Source organism: Sinohyriopsis cumingii, chromosome 10 (assembly GCF_028554795.1).
Source record: "Sinohyriopsis cumingii isolate HCF-2022 chromosome 10, ASM2855479v2, whole genome shotgun sequence".
NCBI lineage: Eukaryota > Metazoa > Mollusca > Bivalvia > Unionida > Unionidae > Sinohyriopsis > Sinohyriopsis cumingii.
The window spans coordinates 92,673,837-92,689,528 of record NC_142970.1 but is presented as its reverse complement, the minus strand read 5'-3'; the positions used below and the strand labels follow the sequence as shown (position 1 = coordinate 92,689,528).

At 35.4% G+C, this 15,692-nt stretch overlaps 1 protein-coding gene across 2 annotated transcripts in view; it reads left to right on the top strand.

Moving 5' to 3' along the window:
* Positions 1 to 15,692, top strand: part of LOC149790590 (MPN domain-containing protein-like) — an 82,186-nt gene that overhangs the window by 24,160 nt on the left and 42,334 nt on the right. For both annotated transcript variants that reach the window (XM_089972684.1, XM_089972683.1), the window contains exons 6-10: positions 769 to 812; positions 2,287 to 2,413; positions 7,041 to 7,137; positions 7,956 to 8,028; positions 9,816 to 9,892. In XM_089972684.1, the coding sequence (XP_089828810.1) occupies positions 769 to 812; positions 2,287 to 2,413; positions 7,041 to 7,137; positions 7,956 to 8,028; positions 9,816 to 9,892 (418 nt within the window). The remainder of the gene's footprint in view (positions 1 to 768; positions 813 to 2,286; positions 2,414 to 7,040; positions 7,138 to 7,955; positions 8,029 to 9,815; positions 9,893 to 15,692) is intronic.

Sequence of the window (15,692 nt, the reverse complement as noted above, 5' to 3'; positions counted from 1 at the left end):
GGTTGTAAAAGCTAATAGTCTTCAAAACATCAGTATCTCTGCTATTAGCATTTGGTTACAGTCATTTAAAAGATAATTGTCTTTTTATCATCAAACCTTGCTTACAACTGAAACTAATAAAGGAAATGCAAGAGATTGAAGGACATTTATGTCGCAGGTCGAAGTAAGAGAGAACAATTGTTTCATTACAGTAAGTATGGTTAATTTGTAAAGATTTTGAATATGGCAGTCTCAGATAGACTGAATCCAGACATTGAGAAAAGGTTACTTAGCAATATGGAATGGTTTTAGGGAGTTGGAAGTCAAATAATTCAAAATCAAGGTCATGGTGGCAAACAGTATTTTGCATCTATGTATAGGCATCAGGAAATGAACCAAATTCATTTTGTGTATATACATTGTTTGGTATGACAGATCAAAGGTCAAGGTCAGATGAGGCTTTTTCTTAGCCTATGGGGTAAATTTGTTGAAAGTTGTATGAAGTATTGATATCTTTTGTTTCATGGACACATATTTTTTATTTGAGCGGTAACAAAAATTTTACACAGGAAATGAAACACCTCAAGTAATTGGTGTTATCATGTGTAGTCTATCTTGTGCTGAGAAATATTGTTAAACCACAAAACAATAAGAACAAGAACAACAAAAAGTGTGTACTTGCAAGAGGAGGCTATAATTTTTTTCTATCTAAATATAGCATTGAATTTTCCAACTACATTGTACATTTTTTCCTTGAAATACAAGCCATATTTTTGATCACTGTTTCAGTGTCAGTAAAACAGACGTTTGTTATGAAGAGGTACAAGAAGAAGGTATGTCCATTGAGATAATTTATCTACTTTATTATTCATTGTTCCATTGAACATGTACATTTCTGACTTAACCTGTCTTTTAAACATATTATTGAAAATTTATTGGTTTTAATACGCACTCATCTGTTGTTTGTATAATTTCCCACAGTATATGTGAATCCATTTAAAAGTGACCACACTTGGAAAATGACCCTATTCTTACACCCATTTGTCACAAGTACGTTTTACTACATGTGTAGCAATAAAAATTGTTTAGCAAATAATAGGTGGGCTTACCACAGAAGTCTTTATTTAGATTATCTTTCCACCAAAAACATCAAAGACTATCAGTGTGCTATATATTTGTATGTAATGTGAACAGTGTACTGTATATTTGCATGTAATGTGAACATTGTATTGTATATTTGTATGTAATGTGAACAGTGTAATGTATATTTGTACATAATGTGAACAGTGTACTGTATATTTGTATGTAATGTGAACAGTGAACAGTATATTTGTATGTAATGTGAACACTGTACTGTATATTTGTATGTAATGGGAACAGTGTAATGTATGCTTGTGTATAATGTGAACAGTGTATTTATTTGTGTGTGTGTGTGTTTGTGTTTAGGATTTTTAATGTAGCTTTAACAATTTTTCAGTCATATCGCTACGATGTCTGCAGTGTGGCAGTTTATAATGATGTCTAGCACTGGGGCATCATGCCGAAGACATGTAGCATGATGTCCCACCCTGACACATTATCCTGACACTAGGCTGACCAGTCATCAGCACTAACTTCTTAATGCTGAGCACCAAGTGAGGCAGCTGTTAGTACCATTTTTATAAGTCTTTGATATGACTTGGCCAGGGATCGAAACCCTCGACCTCCCGCTTCTGAGGCGGATGCTCTAACCACTAGGCCACCAGAGTGGTCTCTTTTATTGTTAATCTTCTGAATGGATGTTCATATCAAACAAGATGTATTATGATGTCTAGTTGGTTCAGAATTAAACTAATGCCAATCTTACATTCAGTATGGATGCTAAATGGCTTCAACACTCAGAAGTAAAAAGAATAAATGATCTTACCTTGATTTCTGGAAATTCTTATTGGCCAGGAGAGCATCAGTCTCAGTGTGGGACTCTTGTTTTTGCTTTACTTAATGTTTGCCAACTACAGCTTGTATGAGATAATTCTTGATGGAATTAAAGACATGCTGATACATATAGCCTAAGTAAATTATGGCTTTCGGTGATGAAAATTAATTTTCAATTACAACAAATGAAGTTTCTTTGTTTAAGACCAGACCACTTTATTTCTTTGGTTGTCTTTCTAGGACATAATGACAGTCTGTTTATTTCTTTGGTCATCTTTCTAGGACATAATGACAGTCTGTTTATTTCTTTGGTCATCTTTCTAGGACATAATGACAGTCTGTTTATTTCTTTGGTCGTCTTTCTAGGACATAATGACAGTCTGTTTATTTCAGCACTCAATCTTTCACTCAAGGACTCATCCAAGATAAAAAAGACAGAACCAAACCCTGAGCTGAATAATAACTCAAGAGATCGTACACCAATAAAGCATGCTTCGCTTCCTAAAAGGGAAACAAACATGTAAGTCTCATTCCATTTTTGACTTGAAATCTTATAGGGTAAATGTCAATTTTGTTTTCTCATTTGATAGAGACAGAAGTGACTATATTGCATCTAAATGAATCATTCAAATTTGTATCACTTTTGACAGATGGACAGTAACCTCTAAATTGTATCATTTTTTTACTGATGGATTGTAACCTTTAAATTGTGTAAATAATTAAAGCATGATTAGCACAACCAAACTGGGTATTTTAGGTGACCATCAGCGGTGGTTTGTGTGCTGGACTGCTAAACTGTTGAGATTTGGTTTGATTCCTAGACCAGGGCAAGGTTATTAGTCAAGACACTTTGCCCAGCAAAACTAACCAAAGCGACTTGGCAAAACATCTGAAAGCGGGCTAAGTCAAACCAAACCAGAAATGTTGTTGTTTGTCTCACATGCATACCAGAAGTTCATTGACCAACAAAAATGAACTAGCGCCACAGGATAAAAAACTTTAAAAGTAGTTTTAGTCCAGCCAAGCCATAAATGTTGTGCATTGAAAAGTATCAATAGTTATTTACAAGGGAGAAAAGTAAGTTATGAATTTATCCAAAATACACGATGTATTTGTAGATTACTGCCTTTGTATGAGTAAAACTGCACCACCTTGGGAGTGGAATGTTAGTCTGAAAAAAACTAGTTTACATTTTTCCATACAAATCCAGTAGCTTTTTATTATATACTCATTTTGTTTTCCTTCCTACGACTTAGTAATAAAAGAATGCATGAAACAAAGTAATTGAACTAATGTTGTATTCCAAAATAAATACACAACCATAGAGTCATCAATACACAGTAACAATGTTAACGTGCACATAGCACTGCCCAGCAAACTTTGAACATTGGCATGCACCCGAAATTAGTTTTTAAAAATTCTCATTTTGATCTACTTAAAATTGAAATTTAGAGCCACATTGTGAATGAATGCACATTGAAATAACTTCTCCAGTTGGTCTGGAATGGATGGATTTTGTTTTTCTGTCAATCCAATTCAAATCTGTTTTTCTGCTTGTGATGGACTGGATTTTTTGGGTCAGTTCCATATAGTGTAAATGTGGTTTGAGTGGTGGAGGGGTTGGTGTTAATGGATCAACTGCACCTGTCTTTCTGTTCTGTCATTGATTGTTTGGAATCGTAATATGTGAAAAATATGAATTCTTTTAATTAAAATTGTCAAAAAGATGCATTGGAATATCACATTCATTTCATTTTGAGTGCAATAAAGAAAATGTGACATCTATTGGAAATTACAGTACAATTTAATGGTGTGCATCAAATTTTGGAACCTGTGACATGTGTCATGTAATTCAGATTTGAAGAACTAAGTAAGTACATTTTGAGGATATTCAAGATGAAAAAATTTAAGTATATTTGTTGTGATTCTTATTACCATCTAAAGAAGACACATGTTTCTGTCCTGTCACTTGTATGCTTTGTTGGAGGAACCCCACCTATGTACATGACCTGGCATATATTGCTAGCCTAACATTGTATCAAAAAAGTTAAATTGCAACACAGGTGTTGTGTGATTATCCATTTAGCCAGCAGAGAAATGACTTCTTCACCATCTTGGCAAATTGTTTCAAGGCTGTTAGATTTCTACCAAAACCTTCAGTTCAATTTTTTCTTGAATTTAGTATTTTGACAGACTTGTAAAATAGCATGTATCTGATGGATATGCGATATAGCCCTTGGCCTTGATATGCGATATATACCCCTTGGCTTTGATATGCGATATATAGCCCTTGGCCTCGATATGCGATATATAGCCATTGGCCTCGATATGCTTTTCTATGCTATTTTTATAGACCTTAGAGAGCACTGGTCATAGTCTGAACTATTCTATTTGCAAAAATTTATGAACATTTCTCCTAAATTACTGTTCAAATGATCAGATTGGAGTTTCGTGTTTCTCTCACATTTGTTATGGACATTGCAGATATTACATTTATTTGTTTACTTGTTTGCAAGTTTCATTTGTGACCCAGTGAATTCATTCACATCATTAACTTTATCATTTCTACTTTCAAATTCACAAACATAATAAATCAAATGTTAAAGCATCCGCTGCATGAACATACACTATTTGCTTACAACCAAAGTAGTTCCTGATACTGATTTTAAACACAGGTCATATAATATGAAGCCATGCAATATTGAAAAATACTGCACAATTCTGAAAATTCTTTCCTCCTAAAACACTTTTAAATTCAATTACTATGAACAAAGAAATCCACTGTCTCAAAAAAAAACAGTCTGCAGAAACTTTGTAGTCAATCCAGGATGAGCAAATTTTGGGAATCAAACGCACATCCGTAAGGTCACAAGTTCAGTGCCTTAACCATTGATCCACTTCAAATTCCTTTGGTGGGGATTCTATTGGTTTTAAAATCATCAATCCAGAGACAGACCCTGGAATCAATACTAGCCTGCATAGATTAACTCCCATTGCAATGTCAATTATATGTGTGGGATCTCTGGATGCAAACCATTTTAAAGTTATGAATCAGGGTTTAGTCTCCCAGGGCATGGAAAGATTCACAGGACAATGCAGTATATATATATGGATGGTGCTGGCATTAATAAAGCTGTTGTCCCAAAAACAATTATTAACTTTTTGTTGCCAGTTTTTAACAAATGTTGGCATTTTCATAAAACAGTGCTACCCATTTATCTCAATATCCCTGTTACACAAGTAATATTGTTGACATAAGTGGGGGAGGGCTACAAAAATCAAATTTTGCATGCAAGTGAAATATGTAAGAGGTGACCTGACATCAGTGAATATGAGTTACACCAAGAGAAAATAGAAGACTAAACTAATCTGAAATACAGTTGTGTAGAAAAATCCATAATGCATAAGGTACAGTATATGTATATGAACAATCTATACATTTGAGTATGGATCACATTTTAGAAGGTTTATACATCATTCACATCACATTAGGAAGCACAAATAACTCGTATGTTTAAAAAAATGTTAGTCCTCATTTGATCTATCCCACTATCACCAAACACATCTCACTAAACAATTCAATGACATAGTTGCCAGTAGCATATGGCTTTATGATTGCTTACATGCCACATGTACATTGCCTAAATTTTGGTCAGCTGGAGACAGCTGACATGTTGCCAAGGCTACTAAGGGGATGAGGCTGTTAATAACAAAATGAAAACATGTGACCAAAATGCATTTAACAAGCATCTTTGCAACCAAATATATATATATAGTTTCAAAAGATTCAAAATTTAATTTCTATGGTAGCGATCAGAGACCTAAACACTTTTCCTGCAAAGTAGAAACTTTTATGGTACAAGAAAAGTGTATGAATCACTTTGTAAAATGCAACAATTGATCAGCTTCCATTGCTTTTATTTAAGTTAGGTGCAGACTTCTTTTGATGAAAGGTATTGTGTTTTTATTGAAGATTGAATTCGACTTGCTTTGATGACAGGTACATGTATTATTGAAGTCAACACTAAATGCAAACTTGCAAGGAACAAACAAATGCTGGTTTGTCATTGTGGTGGTAACATCAAATGATTGTAGTTGAGCATTGTTTGAGCTTTTTTGTATTTCATTTGCTTAGTATTTATACAGAACAATCAGTGCTTCAAAGGTAATCGGTTTTCTTTGGAGTTTCAGCAAAACTCTTTTTTGGTACATTAAAAAAAAAACAAATTGAAAAAAGGTCACTTGGTCAACTACAGTCCTTCCTGTTCCTGTTCTCGGAGGTTAATCAATTGTAGCTGATCTCGTAGCATGACTGTCTGAGTGTATCAGAGCTTACAGTACCCTGGCCACTTGTCTTCATAATCAAAAATGTTGGTTGATGTAAAGTACATTAATTAAAGATCCCATGTGTATTTCATGGTTGGTGTAAAGTACATTAATTAAAGATCCCATGTGTATTTCATGGTTGGTGTAAAGTGCATTAATTAAAGATTCCATGTGTATTTCATGGTTGGTGTACAGTACATTAATTAAAGATTCCATGTGGATTTCTTGGTTGATGTAAAGTACATTCATTAAAGATCCCATGTGTATTTCATGGTTGATGTAAAGTACATTAATTAAAGATTCCATGTGTATTTCATGGTTGGTGTAAAGTACATTAATTAACGATCCGATGTGTATTTCATGGTAGGTATTAACTACATTAATTAAAGACTCCATGTGTTAATTTCATAGCTGGTGCAAAGTACATTAATTAAAGATTCCATGGTTATTTCATGGTTGGTACAAAGTACATTAATTAAAGATCCACTGAACAGTAATATATCAGTGTAGACATCAGGGCCCTCTTTTTCCTATTCAGAACTTTAAGGAACTAGTGAAAATTGTATTGTTGCATTACCTGAAGATTGGTATGTATGAAAATCAATGAAATCACAGCATATAATTTTGTATGATGACCTTGACAGTAAACAGTATTTAGAATCACCATCAGTTTCCTTGCTAATAATTTACAAAATTAAAAAAATGGTGATTTTTTTAAAAGTAGTAGGTTTGAAGTAACAAGTTTTTATGCTTATGCATATGTGCAGATTGTTAGAGATTTAATTGGTAGAATTAGTGTTTTCTGTTACTTTCTTCAACAGAGACTCCAACACATTGGTGCAGTGTGAGACATTTAGCAATATGTCAAAAATACAACCATTTACAGTTTCCGTGACAACCAATGTCTTGCTGCTGATGGTAAGTTACAGTATGCATGAAGTGTACCCGTCTGGTAGTGTTTACCTTTTATATATATTTTCTCACTCTGTCCTCACAACTAGCCTCTAACCCCCTAAAAAAATTCTGGTTGAAATCTCCAATTTAAAGAATATTAACAGCTCACTTTATGAGGTCAATGAAAAGCTAGTAGTAGTTTTAATGTTCATTCATATTTATCTGTTAATCATTCCCTTCCAACAATTAAATAAGAAATGTCTATAATGAAAATCGGATAAGAATTATCCATTTGATTTAAACCAATGACATACATTGTGCTGTTGCATGGGTAAATTAGCTCTATCCATACAGTATATAGAGAAATTTCCTATTCAGTGAACCAGTTATATTCAGATATTCAGATAAATAAAATTGTTGTTTTTCTCCAGTATATACAAATTTTTCTTTTAATTATCAGTGTGAAAAATTTGCGGAATACCTTTTCCTACATTTTTTAATACTTTTTCAAAATGATAAACTAAGGAGTGGAACTATGATAAAAAATATGAATAGGCAGTGATGTTGTGGTAATGGAGGAGGCATCAAAGCTTTGCCACTGATGCGTAAATAAGCCCTCTCACATTTCATTTAGTTCCTAACAATATGATGTGTAAATAAGCCCTCCCACATTTCATTTAGTTCCTAACAGAATATGACAGCAAGCATGAGACTTAATGTACTTGATATTTTCAATAAATCACTGATTGAAATTTTTAGAAATAAAGAAGAGAGATTTTCTGTTACATTGACCTGATGTATATAATAAATTCTATTCAATACTGTTTTCACTGTGTTTGCAGGATTTCCACTGCCATCTTACTACTAGTGAAGTTGTTGGATATCTAGGTGGAAAATGGGATCCAAGTACACAGCGTAAGTATTTGTGGGATATCTTCATGGATAATGGGATCCAAGTACACCGTATTTTCTTCAGATACATTCCCCAGTCATATCAGGATGTGGTTTTGATTGAAAGGCTTATTATGGTGTCTGGTTGATCCTAAATGAAAATGGTGCCATTCTGACATCCAAAATTGGCCACCACAGCAGCAATCATGAAAATCTTATTACTTCTACCCCTCTGAATGGAAATTGAAACTTGTATCAGAGGTCTTCACTGAAAGATTTCTCATGGTGTCTAGTGGATCTTAAATAGAATTATGCCTGTCTGATATCCAATATGTCTGCCACACTGGCCATTTTGGAATCCTATATGGCTGTCACACTGGCCATTTTGAAATTCAATGTGGCTGCCAAACTGGTCATTTTGAAATTCCTATCAATACTTCTCTAGACGGAAAGTAATATTGACGTTGGTTTTTCACCAGAAGACTTCTGATGATGTCTGGTTGATACTAAGCAAAAATATTGCTGTCATTACGTATAGTCACTATATCTGCCAACTTTAAAATCTTGTTATTGCTATTCCTCCTAGAAAGAAAGTCATATCAACATAAGGTTACTTATGATAACTTCTTGTCCTGAATTTAAATATCTGACCTTGAAATATGGCAATCTTGGCAGCCATCTTGAAAATTTGGTCACTGCTCCGGCAATCTTGAAAGTCATATCAGCATTGGGTTTTCACAGAAGACTTCTTATTGTGTTAGGCTGGTCCTTAATGAAAATGATGCCAGTCTGGCTACCATAGTGGCCATGTTGAAAATCTTGTTATTGCTACATCTGAATTGATGATCATATGAACATCGTGTGTTCACCAGTTGGTCCTCAATGAAACTTGTGCCCAACAGACATCCAATATGGCTGCCACAATGATCATATTGAAAATCCTTTCACTAATACTCATGAGTGGATGGTCATATTCAGATGGGGTTTTGACCACTAGTCTTCTAAAAGTGGCTATCTTTTTCTAAATGAAAATGGTGCCAGTCTTACATCCAGTATGGCTGCCACATCCACCAATTTGAAAATTGTATTACTAAAGAATATTAGAGATGGTTTTAATTTAAAAGAAGAAATGATCTTTTCTTGAATTGCTGGAAATTCTTCTGGGACTGTAGAACATCCATCTCTTTAAGGGACTCCTGTTGCTCAGTACTTTGCCAATAAGGAGTTTTTATACAATTCTGGTGTGTCAAACATTTGTGATGTCATTGGTACCAAAGCAATTATTTACTGTAATCTTTTATTGCTTAACTGAGGTCACCATCTTATCAGCTTTCACTTGCATTGTTTCAGTGAACAGAGGTAAGTAATTTTTCACCTCATGTCAGTGATATAAAGAACCGATCTTCTGATAAATAATATGATTCTCATAAAGACAAGTTGCTGTTTTTATTAAGTTACTAATATATTAAATAGAACTTGCTGGAAAATTTTGAAGAACAGTTCATCAGTAAAGGGACGATAGATTTCATCAAATTTCAACATGTAATATTCATATATTTGGAATCTGTTTTTGAATTTGTTATGCTTATGTCTTGGGAGACCTTTTGTGGAATTTAACTTACAATGTTCACTTCATGGAGATTTTAATTTTCATGTTTTATCTAGGCCCAAATATCATGTCATTTGCTTTAATGTTAACTCTTTCTGTGACATTGTTCTCTTAACAACTATTAATTAGTTTGAAAATTAGGTAAAAATTTGAATGTCTTGTTATTTCATTGATTTTTTGTGTGTATTTATCTTATTTACAGATTTGAGTATATTACAAGCATTTCCTTGCAAATGCAGATTAGGAGATGCTCAGTGTGCACCAATTGTTGAAGATGAGGTAAGTGTGTAAATTTACATGCTCTTTCAGGTGTGATTAGTGTTTAACAGTGCAGTAATTATCATGCATTTTCAAGTGTGATTAATGTTTAACAGTGCAGTAATTATCATGCATTTTCAGGTGTGATTAATGTTTAACAGTGCAGTAATTATCATGCATTTTCAAGTGTGATTAATGTTTAACAGTGCAGTAATTATCATGCATTTTCAGGTGTGATTAATGTTTCACAGTGCAGTAATTATCATGCACTTTCAGGTGTGATTAATGTTTAACAGTGCAGTAATTATCATGCATTTTCAGGTGTGATTAATGTTTAACAGTGCAGTAATTATCATGCACTTTCAGGTGTGATTAATGTTTAACAGTGCAGTAATTATCATGCATTTTCAGGTGTGATTAATGTTTAACAGTGCAGTAATTATCATGCACTTTCAGGTGTGATTAATGTTTAACAGTGCAGTAATTATCATGCATTTTCAGGTGTGATTAGTGTTTAACATTACATCAGTTATCATGCATTTTCAGGTGTGATTAATGTTTAACAGTGCAGTAATTATCATGCATTTTCAGGTGTGATTAATGTTTAACAGTGCAGTAATTATCATGCATTTTCAGGTGTGATTAATGTTTAACAGTGCAGTAATTATCATGCATTTTCATGTGTGATTAATGTTTAACAGTGCAGTAATTATCATGCATTTTCAGGTGTGATTAATGTTTAACAGTGCAGTAATTATCATGCATTTTCATGTGTGATTAATGTTTAACATTACATCAATTATCATGCACTTTCAGGTGTGATTAATGTTTAACAGTGCAGTAATTATCATGCATTTTCAGGTGTGATTAATGTTTAACATTTCATCAATTATCATGCATTTTCAGGTGTGATTAGTGTTTAACATTACATCAGTTATCATGCATTTTCAGGTGTGATTAATGTTTAACAGTGCAGTAATTATCATGCATTTTCAGGTGTGATTAATGTTTAACATTACAGTAATTTTCATGCATTTTCAGGTGTGATTAATGTTTAACAGTGCAGTAATTATCATGCATTTTCAGGTGTGATTAATGTTTAACAGTGCAGTAATTATCATGCATTTTCAGGTGTGATTAATGTTTAACAGTGCAGTAATTATCATGCATTTTCAGGTGTGATTAATGTTTAACAGTGCAGTAATTATCATGCATTTTCATGTGTGATTAATGTTTAACATTACAGTAATTATCATGCACTTTCAGGTGTGATTAATGTTTAACATTACATCAATTATCATGCACTTTCAGGTGTGATTAATGTTTAACAGTGCAGTAATTATCATGCATTTTCAGGTGTGATTAATGTTTAACATTTCATCAATTATCATGCATTTTCAGGTGTGATTAGTGTTTAACATTACATCAGTTATCATGCATTTTCAGGTGTGATTAATGTTTACCAGTGCAGTAATTATCATGCACTTTCAGGTGTGATTAATGTTTAACATTTCATTGATTTTCTTTCTAATCAGACATGTCTTTGGTGTTTAAAAGGTGGTCTTATGAAAGTGTTTGCTGCTAATTGGGGTGACAAAATAGTTGTTGTTATAGGGTTTAATGCCATTTTTCAGCACATGATAGGCTATACATGGCAGCCAGTATTAATGGTGCAGGAAGAACCCGGGAAAACCTCGGAAAGAACCACCGACCCACGAGAAGCTACTGGCAAGCTTTCTCACATACCCACATTAGCCGAATCCGAGACTCGAACCCATGCAGACAGAGGTGAGATGGCAGTGATCCATAATGGAGAGCGCTTTAGACCACTCAGCCACCTGGGGCCCCGACAAAATAGTAAAAAAATATGCACGAAAGCAGCTTGAATGACTAATGTTTTGGAGACCATCTGTTATGAAAGACATTTTTCTTTTTCTTTCTTGAAAATGTTACTGGATCATAATACTTTAGGAGAACTACTACTACCTAGCAAATCCAGACCTACAGGATGATACAAATTTTAGCATAAAAGCTAAAAGTTATCTGCCAGGAAGAGTGATCTCCCCTTGTTACAGGGATTGGCTCCAAATCCCATGAATACCCTACTTACACTCATGCTAAGAAGCATGCTTTCACAACAAGAGACCTCGCAAAAACCATTCCCTACATTTGGAAGATATAGCATTACAAGTTGGAGGAGTCTTTTTACTTCTAAGGGAAGTATACTGCATCTATATTTCCAACATTTCTCTTGTCCTATGCAGACATCCTTGAGCCTTCCTATAGGTAGTATTGTAAATTGTATTAAAACTGGGGACTTCATTGCTGTCATCTGCTGTCACTATTTTCCAGGTAAAACATCATATGGTATAGCTCCCCCCCGTATCTAAATAATAATTTGTTTTTATACTGTAAAACTTCCATTGTGGTTGGACAAGTACAGGTAAGCATCTTGCTCATGCACATTACAATAAGCAAAGATGCTTGAGTGATGCTTACCTGTATAGGCAATCCATTGGCTTTCCTACAGGTAAGCTGTGACTAGAATTTTTTTTTGTCTTCCTGTTCGTACATATAAGTGTTGCTCCAGTGATTCTGCCTGTACAGGCAGTCAGAGTCACATGCCTACAGGTTATTATGGCTAGAATTGATTATTTAGCATCCACTTTCTAAATATTTATAGCTATGCTATAATCTACCTGTACTGCTCATGTACAAATCTTTACATTTAATTATCTGTGTGGGTAACTCTGCAGGGATACTCACTTGCTCATAAGCAGGATACTTACTTCACCACCAACACTACTTGTATAAAGGTATAGCCCTTCAGCACTACTTGTATAAAGGTATAGCCCTTCAGCATGCATAGTTTCACTGGTTGTCCCCCCTTGAAGACATGTTAGACTTGCATATTATGGACAGACATCAATCATAACTTGGGGGTAAAAACATCTGATTGCACACAGAGGCTACGAGATAGCAGTTAAAGTCTCTCATGTCAGAATTATGGAATGGATATATGACTCCATCCCAAACTCATGAACAGGACAACATCATGCCAGCCAAGTTGGTCGTGTACCTCCATGACAAGACTTGGCCATATAACTTTGATCGTAATGCGCCACGACCACAATTTGATCTTACTTCATCAGCCAAAACAAACTTGTCCATTTCCATGAAGCACATTGTGCTGCCATGCTCTTCATGAATTGCCATGTCCTGCAGACTATACCCAGTCTATACAGGCACTTTGATCAGTCTAACCATATAGTGTTGCAAGGCACTTCCTGTGGAAGACATATGGTTGTCATGACCATCCTTACTGCATGGTACCTGAAACACTTCTGGCATTCAATGTCCAGCTGAGTGGGGTTCATGAAATTCTGGCTGACAGATGTTTCATTCACCCTCAGTCCTCTGCCATCCAAATGACTCTACTTAGTGACCTGTAACGGATCTGAAATATAAGTGGGCCACTATCACTGACATTCTTCTCCAACTACTTCACATGTAGCACATGAGGCATTAACTTCTACCATATTCTATATCCAACACAACTGGCATTCAAGTTCCCTCATCATTATTAGATCTTACTTGTATGTGTAAAACTCTGCCTTACAGGACTGAGCTGAAGATTCCTGCCCTCTCCCATCGGGCTTCTGTTCTTGTTTCTCTACATCACCTGCTGGTCTACAGTTCTGATATCAGGTGAATATTATCTATGGAAGATTCTGTCTTAATAGGTCACCACCACAGGACTCGCCATTGATTCCTATTGACCTTGCCACCTCAGGGATCAACTCTGTTTCTGTTGCTGTACAGCAAGGGAAAGAGCTAAGCAAACAGCAGATGCATGGACTGGTTACATGCATCAAACATCCTGTAACTCATCCCAACATAATGAATCAGATGACATTAGAATACCTACTTCTATTTTGACGGGATTAGACCGTATGCAAGGGATCATTGGGTTCACAACCACAATGTATGCAAGATAAGACATGGTCTCAATTCAAGACATCTCATGAGTTTACTGAACTGAATAAGCAGGATCATATTCACAGGCAGGTCCACTTAAAATAACAGAATATCCTATAACCATAATAGCAGCTATGAACTTACAAAAGATGGGAAAAGATGAAGTGCTTTCCACCTCCACTTTACAGACTACTTTACAGAACTGTCATGCCCCAAGATACACTCACAACTTTAATCACCTATTCTCCTCCTTTATGGTCAGATTGACCCCCTCAGTCTCAGTTACAGCAGAGGGATTTGTGAGGCAACCAACAAGGTCACAGGGATGTCTCAAGAGCGCATGTGACTGAGAAACAATCCCATAACTAAGTGGAAAAGTCAGAGGGAGGTCGCTTGTTTTTGCAAGCATTACATGTGACCATTCCTATCTCAATGGCATATATTTAGGCCCCACCCCATCCTTATCACAGATCCCAGTAAGAAGAAGGCTCCAATATTTGTGGCTGAATGGGGAAGATTTCCCATGACTATATGTGGACCCAACATGTTCATGACTGTGGCCAGAGTTCTGTCAGCTCCAATGTGACACTTATCAGTTGGTCTTCGACCTAAGTGAATTCAAGCAACACTGTTATGCTTTTGGGTTTGAGATGGAATGCAACAATGGGTCAGGACTCTGTCCATTGTAAAGCCTTTGCAATCAGCATGGACTTGCAGGTAACATAATTTCACTAACCCCACTCAAATGGCTTCCACAAGTTCTGTGATTTGCTTGCAACAGGATAGAAGCAGCAGACTAGATGTATTTTGGAGTAAGACTTGATTTTATGTCTTACTCCCCCTTCATCCTCTTGTCATCATCTTAGACCTCATCCCCTTTCATGAAGCGGTTGACTTGTTCTTGACTCTGAGACTTGTTCTAGACTCTGAGACTTGTTCTGGACTCTGAGAATGTGTTTCCAGTGAACAAGATTTGAATTGATGCAATGGTAAGTTCTGTGCCTCTTTTGAGCAATCCATCAGCTAAAGTTTTCATTCACTGGCAAAGTTTTTGCTCATTATGTCAGCAGACGTCTTAATCTTAGGTCACTTTTCTGAGTTCTCATAACAATGATTACATGGTCCAAGTGGAGAAAAAACTTTGACATTTGGACCAACTCTCTCAATTTTGAGGCTGCATCGCAAAGGGCACTTGGACTTGCATCTATGATACCTCTAGCAAACATATTCTTTGGAATCAATTATCATTAAGGATGTGGCCATAGAGGGCTGTGGGAACAAGTCTTCTACCTTTTCAGACTGACATGGGAGCATGGCCCTATCAGGATCTTTTTTTATCATTGAAATGGATGCCATTTTTCAAAGCCTGTCATTGATGGCTTGTGAACCTCATGGGAATAAAGTTCTCATTCTGCTCGAGAACTTAACTGTGGTGATTGATATCTAACAGTAAAGCAGAACAAGCACTTGGACATTTGTATTCTTATGTGTGATTTTCTAAAAGTGGTGTCCTCATCAACAATCCAGGTTTCGGTTTGATATAACCTAGGATTGTGAATATTTTGGAAAACTCCTTTTTTTGCAAGCAGTTCCAACAAGATGGGTCAGTTTCACTCATGATGATACCCTCTTTCATTGCAAAGGACAGGGTAACCATAACTTTGTTATGAAATCACTGTCCATTATGAACGGTTCATCTCAAGACCACCTACAAGATCCAGTATGAGCGTTGAAGTGGTATCTGAAAAGGATAGCCAATTGCATCAAGCAAGAAACAAATTTATTTTACCTCTTAAACATGAACTGGGAGATAAATGAGCACATACCTTTTCATCAGGGATAA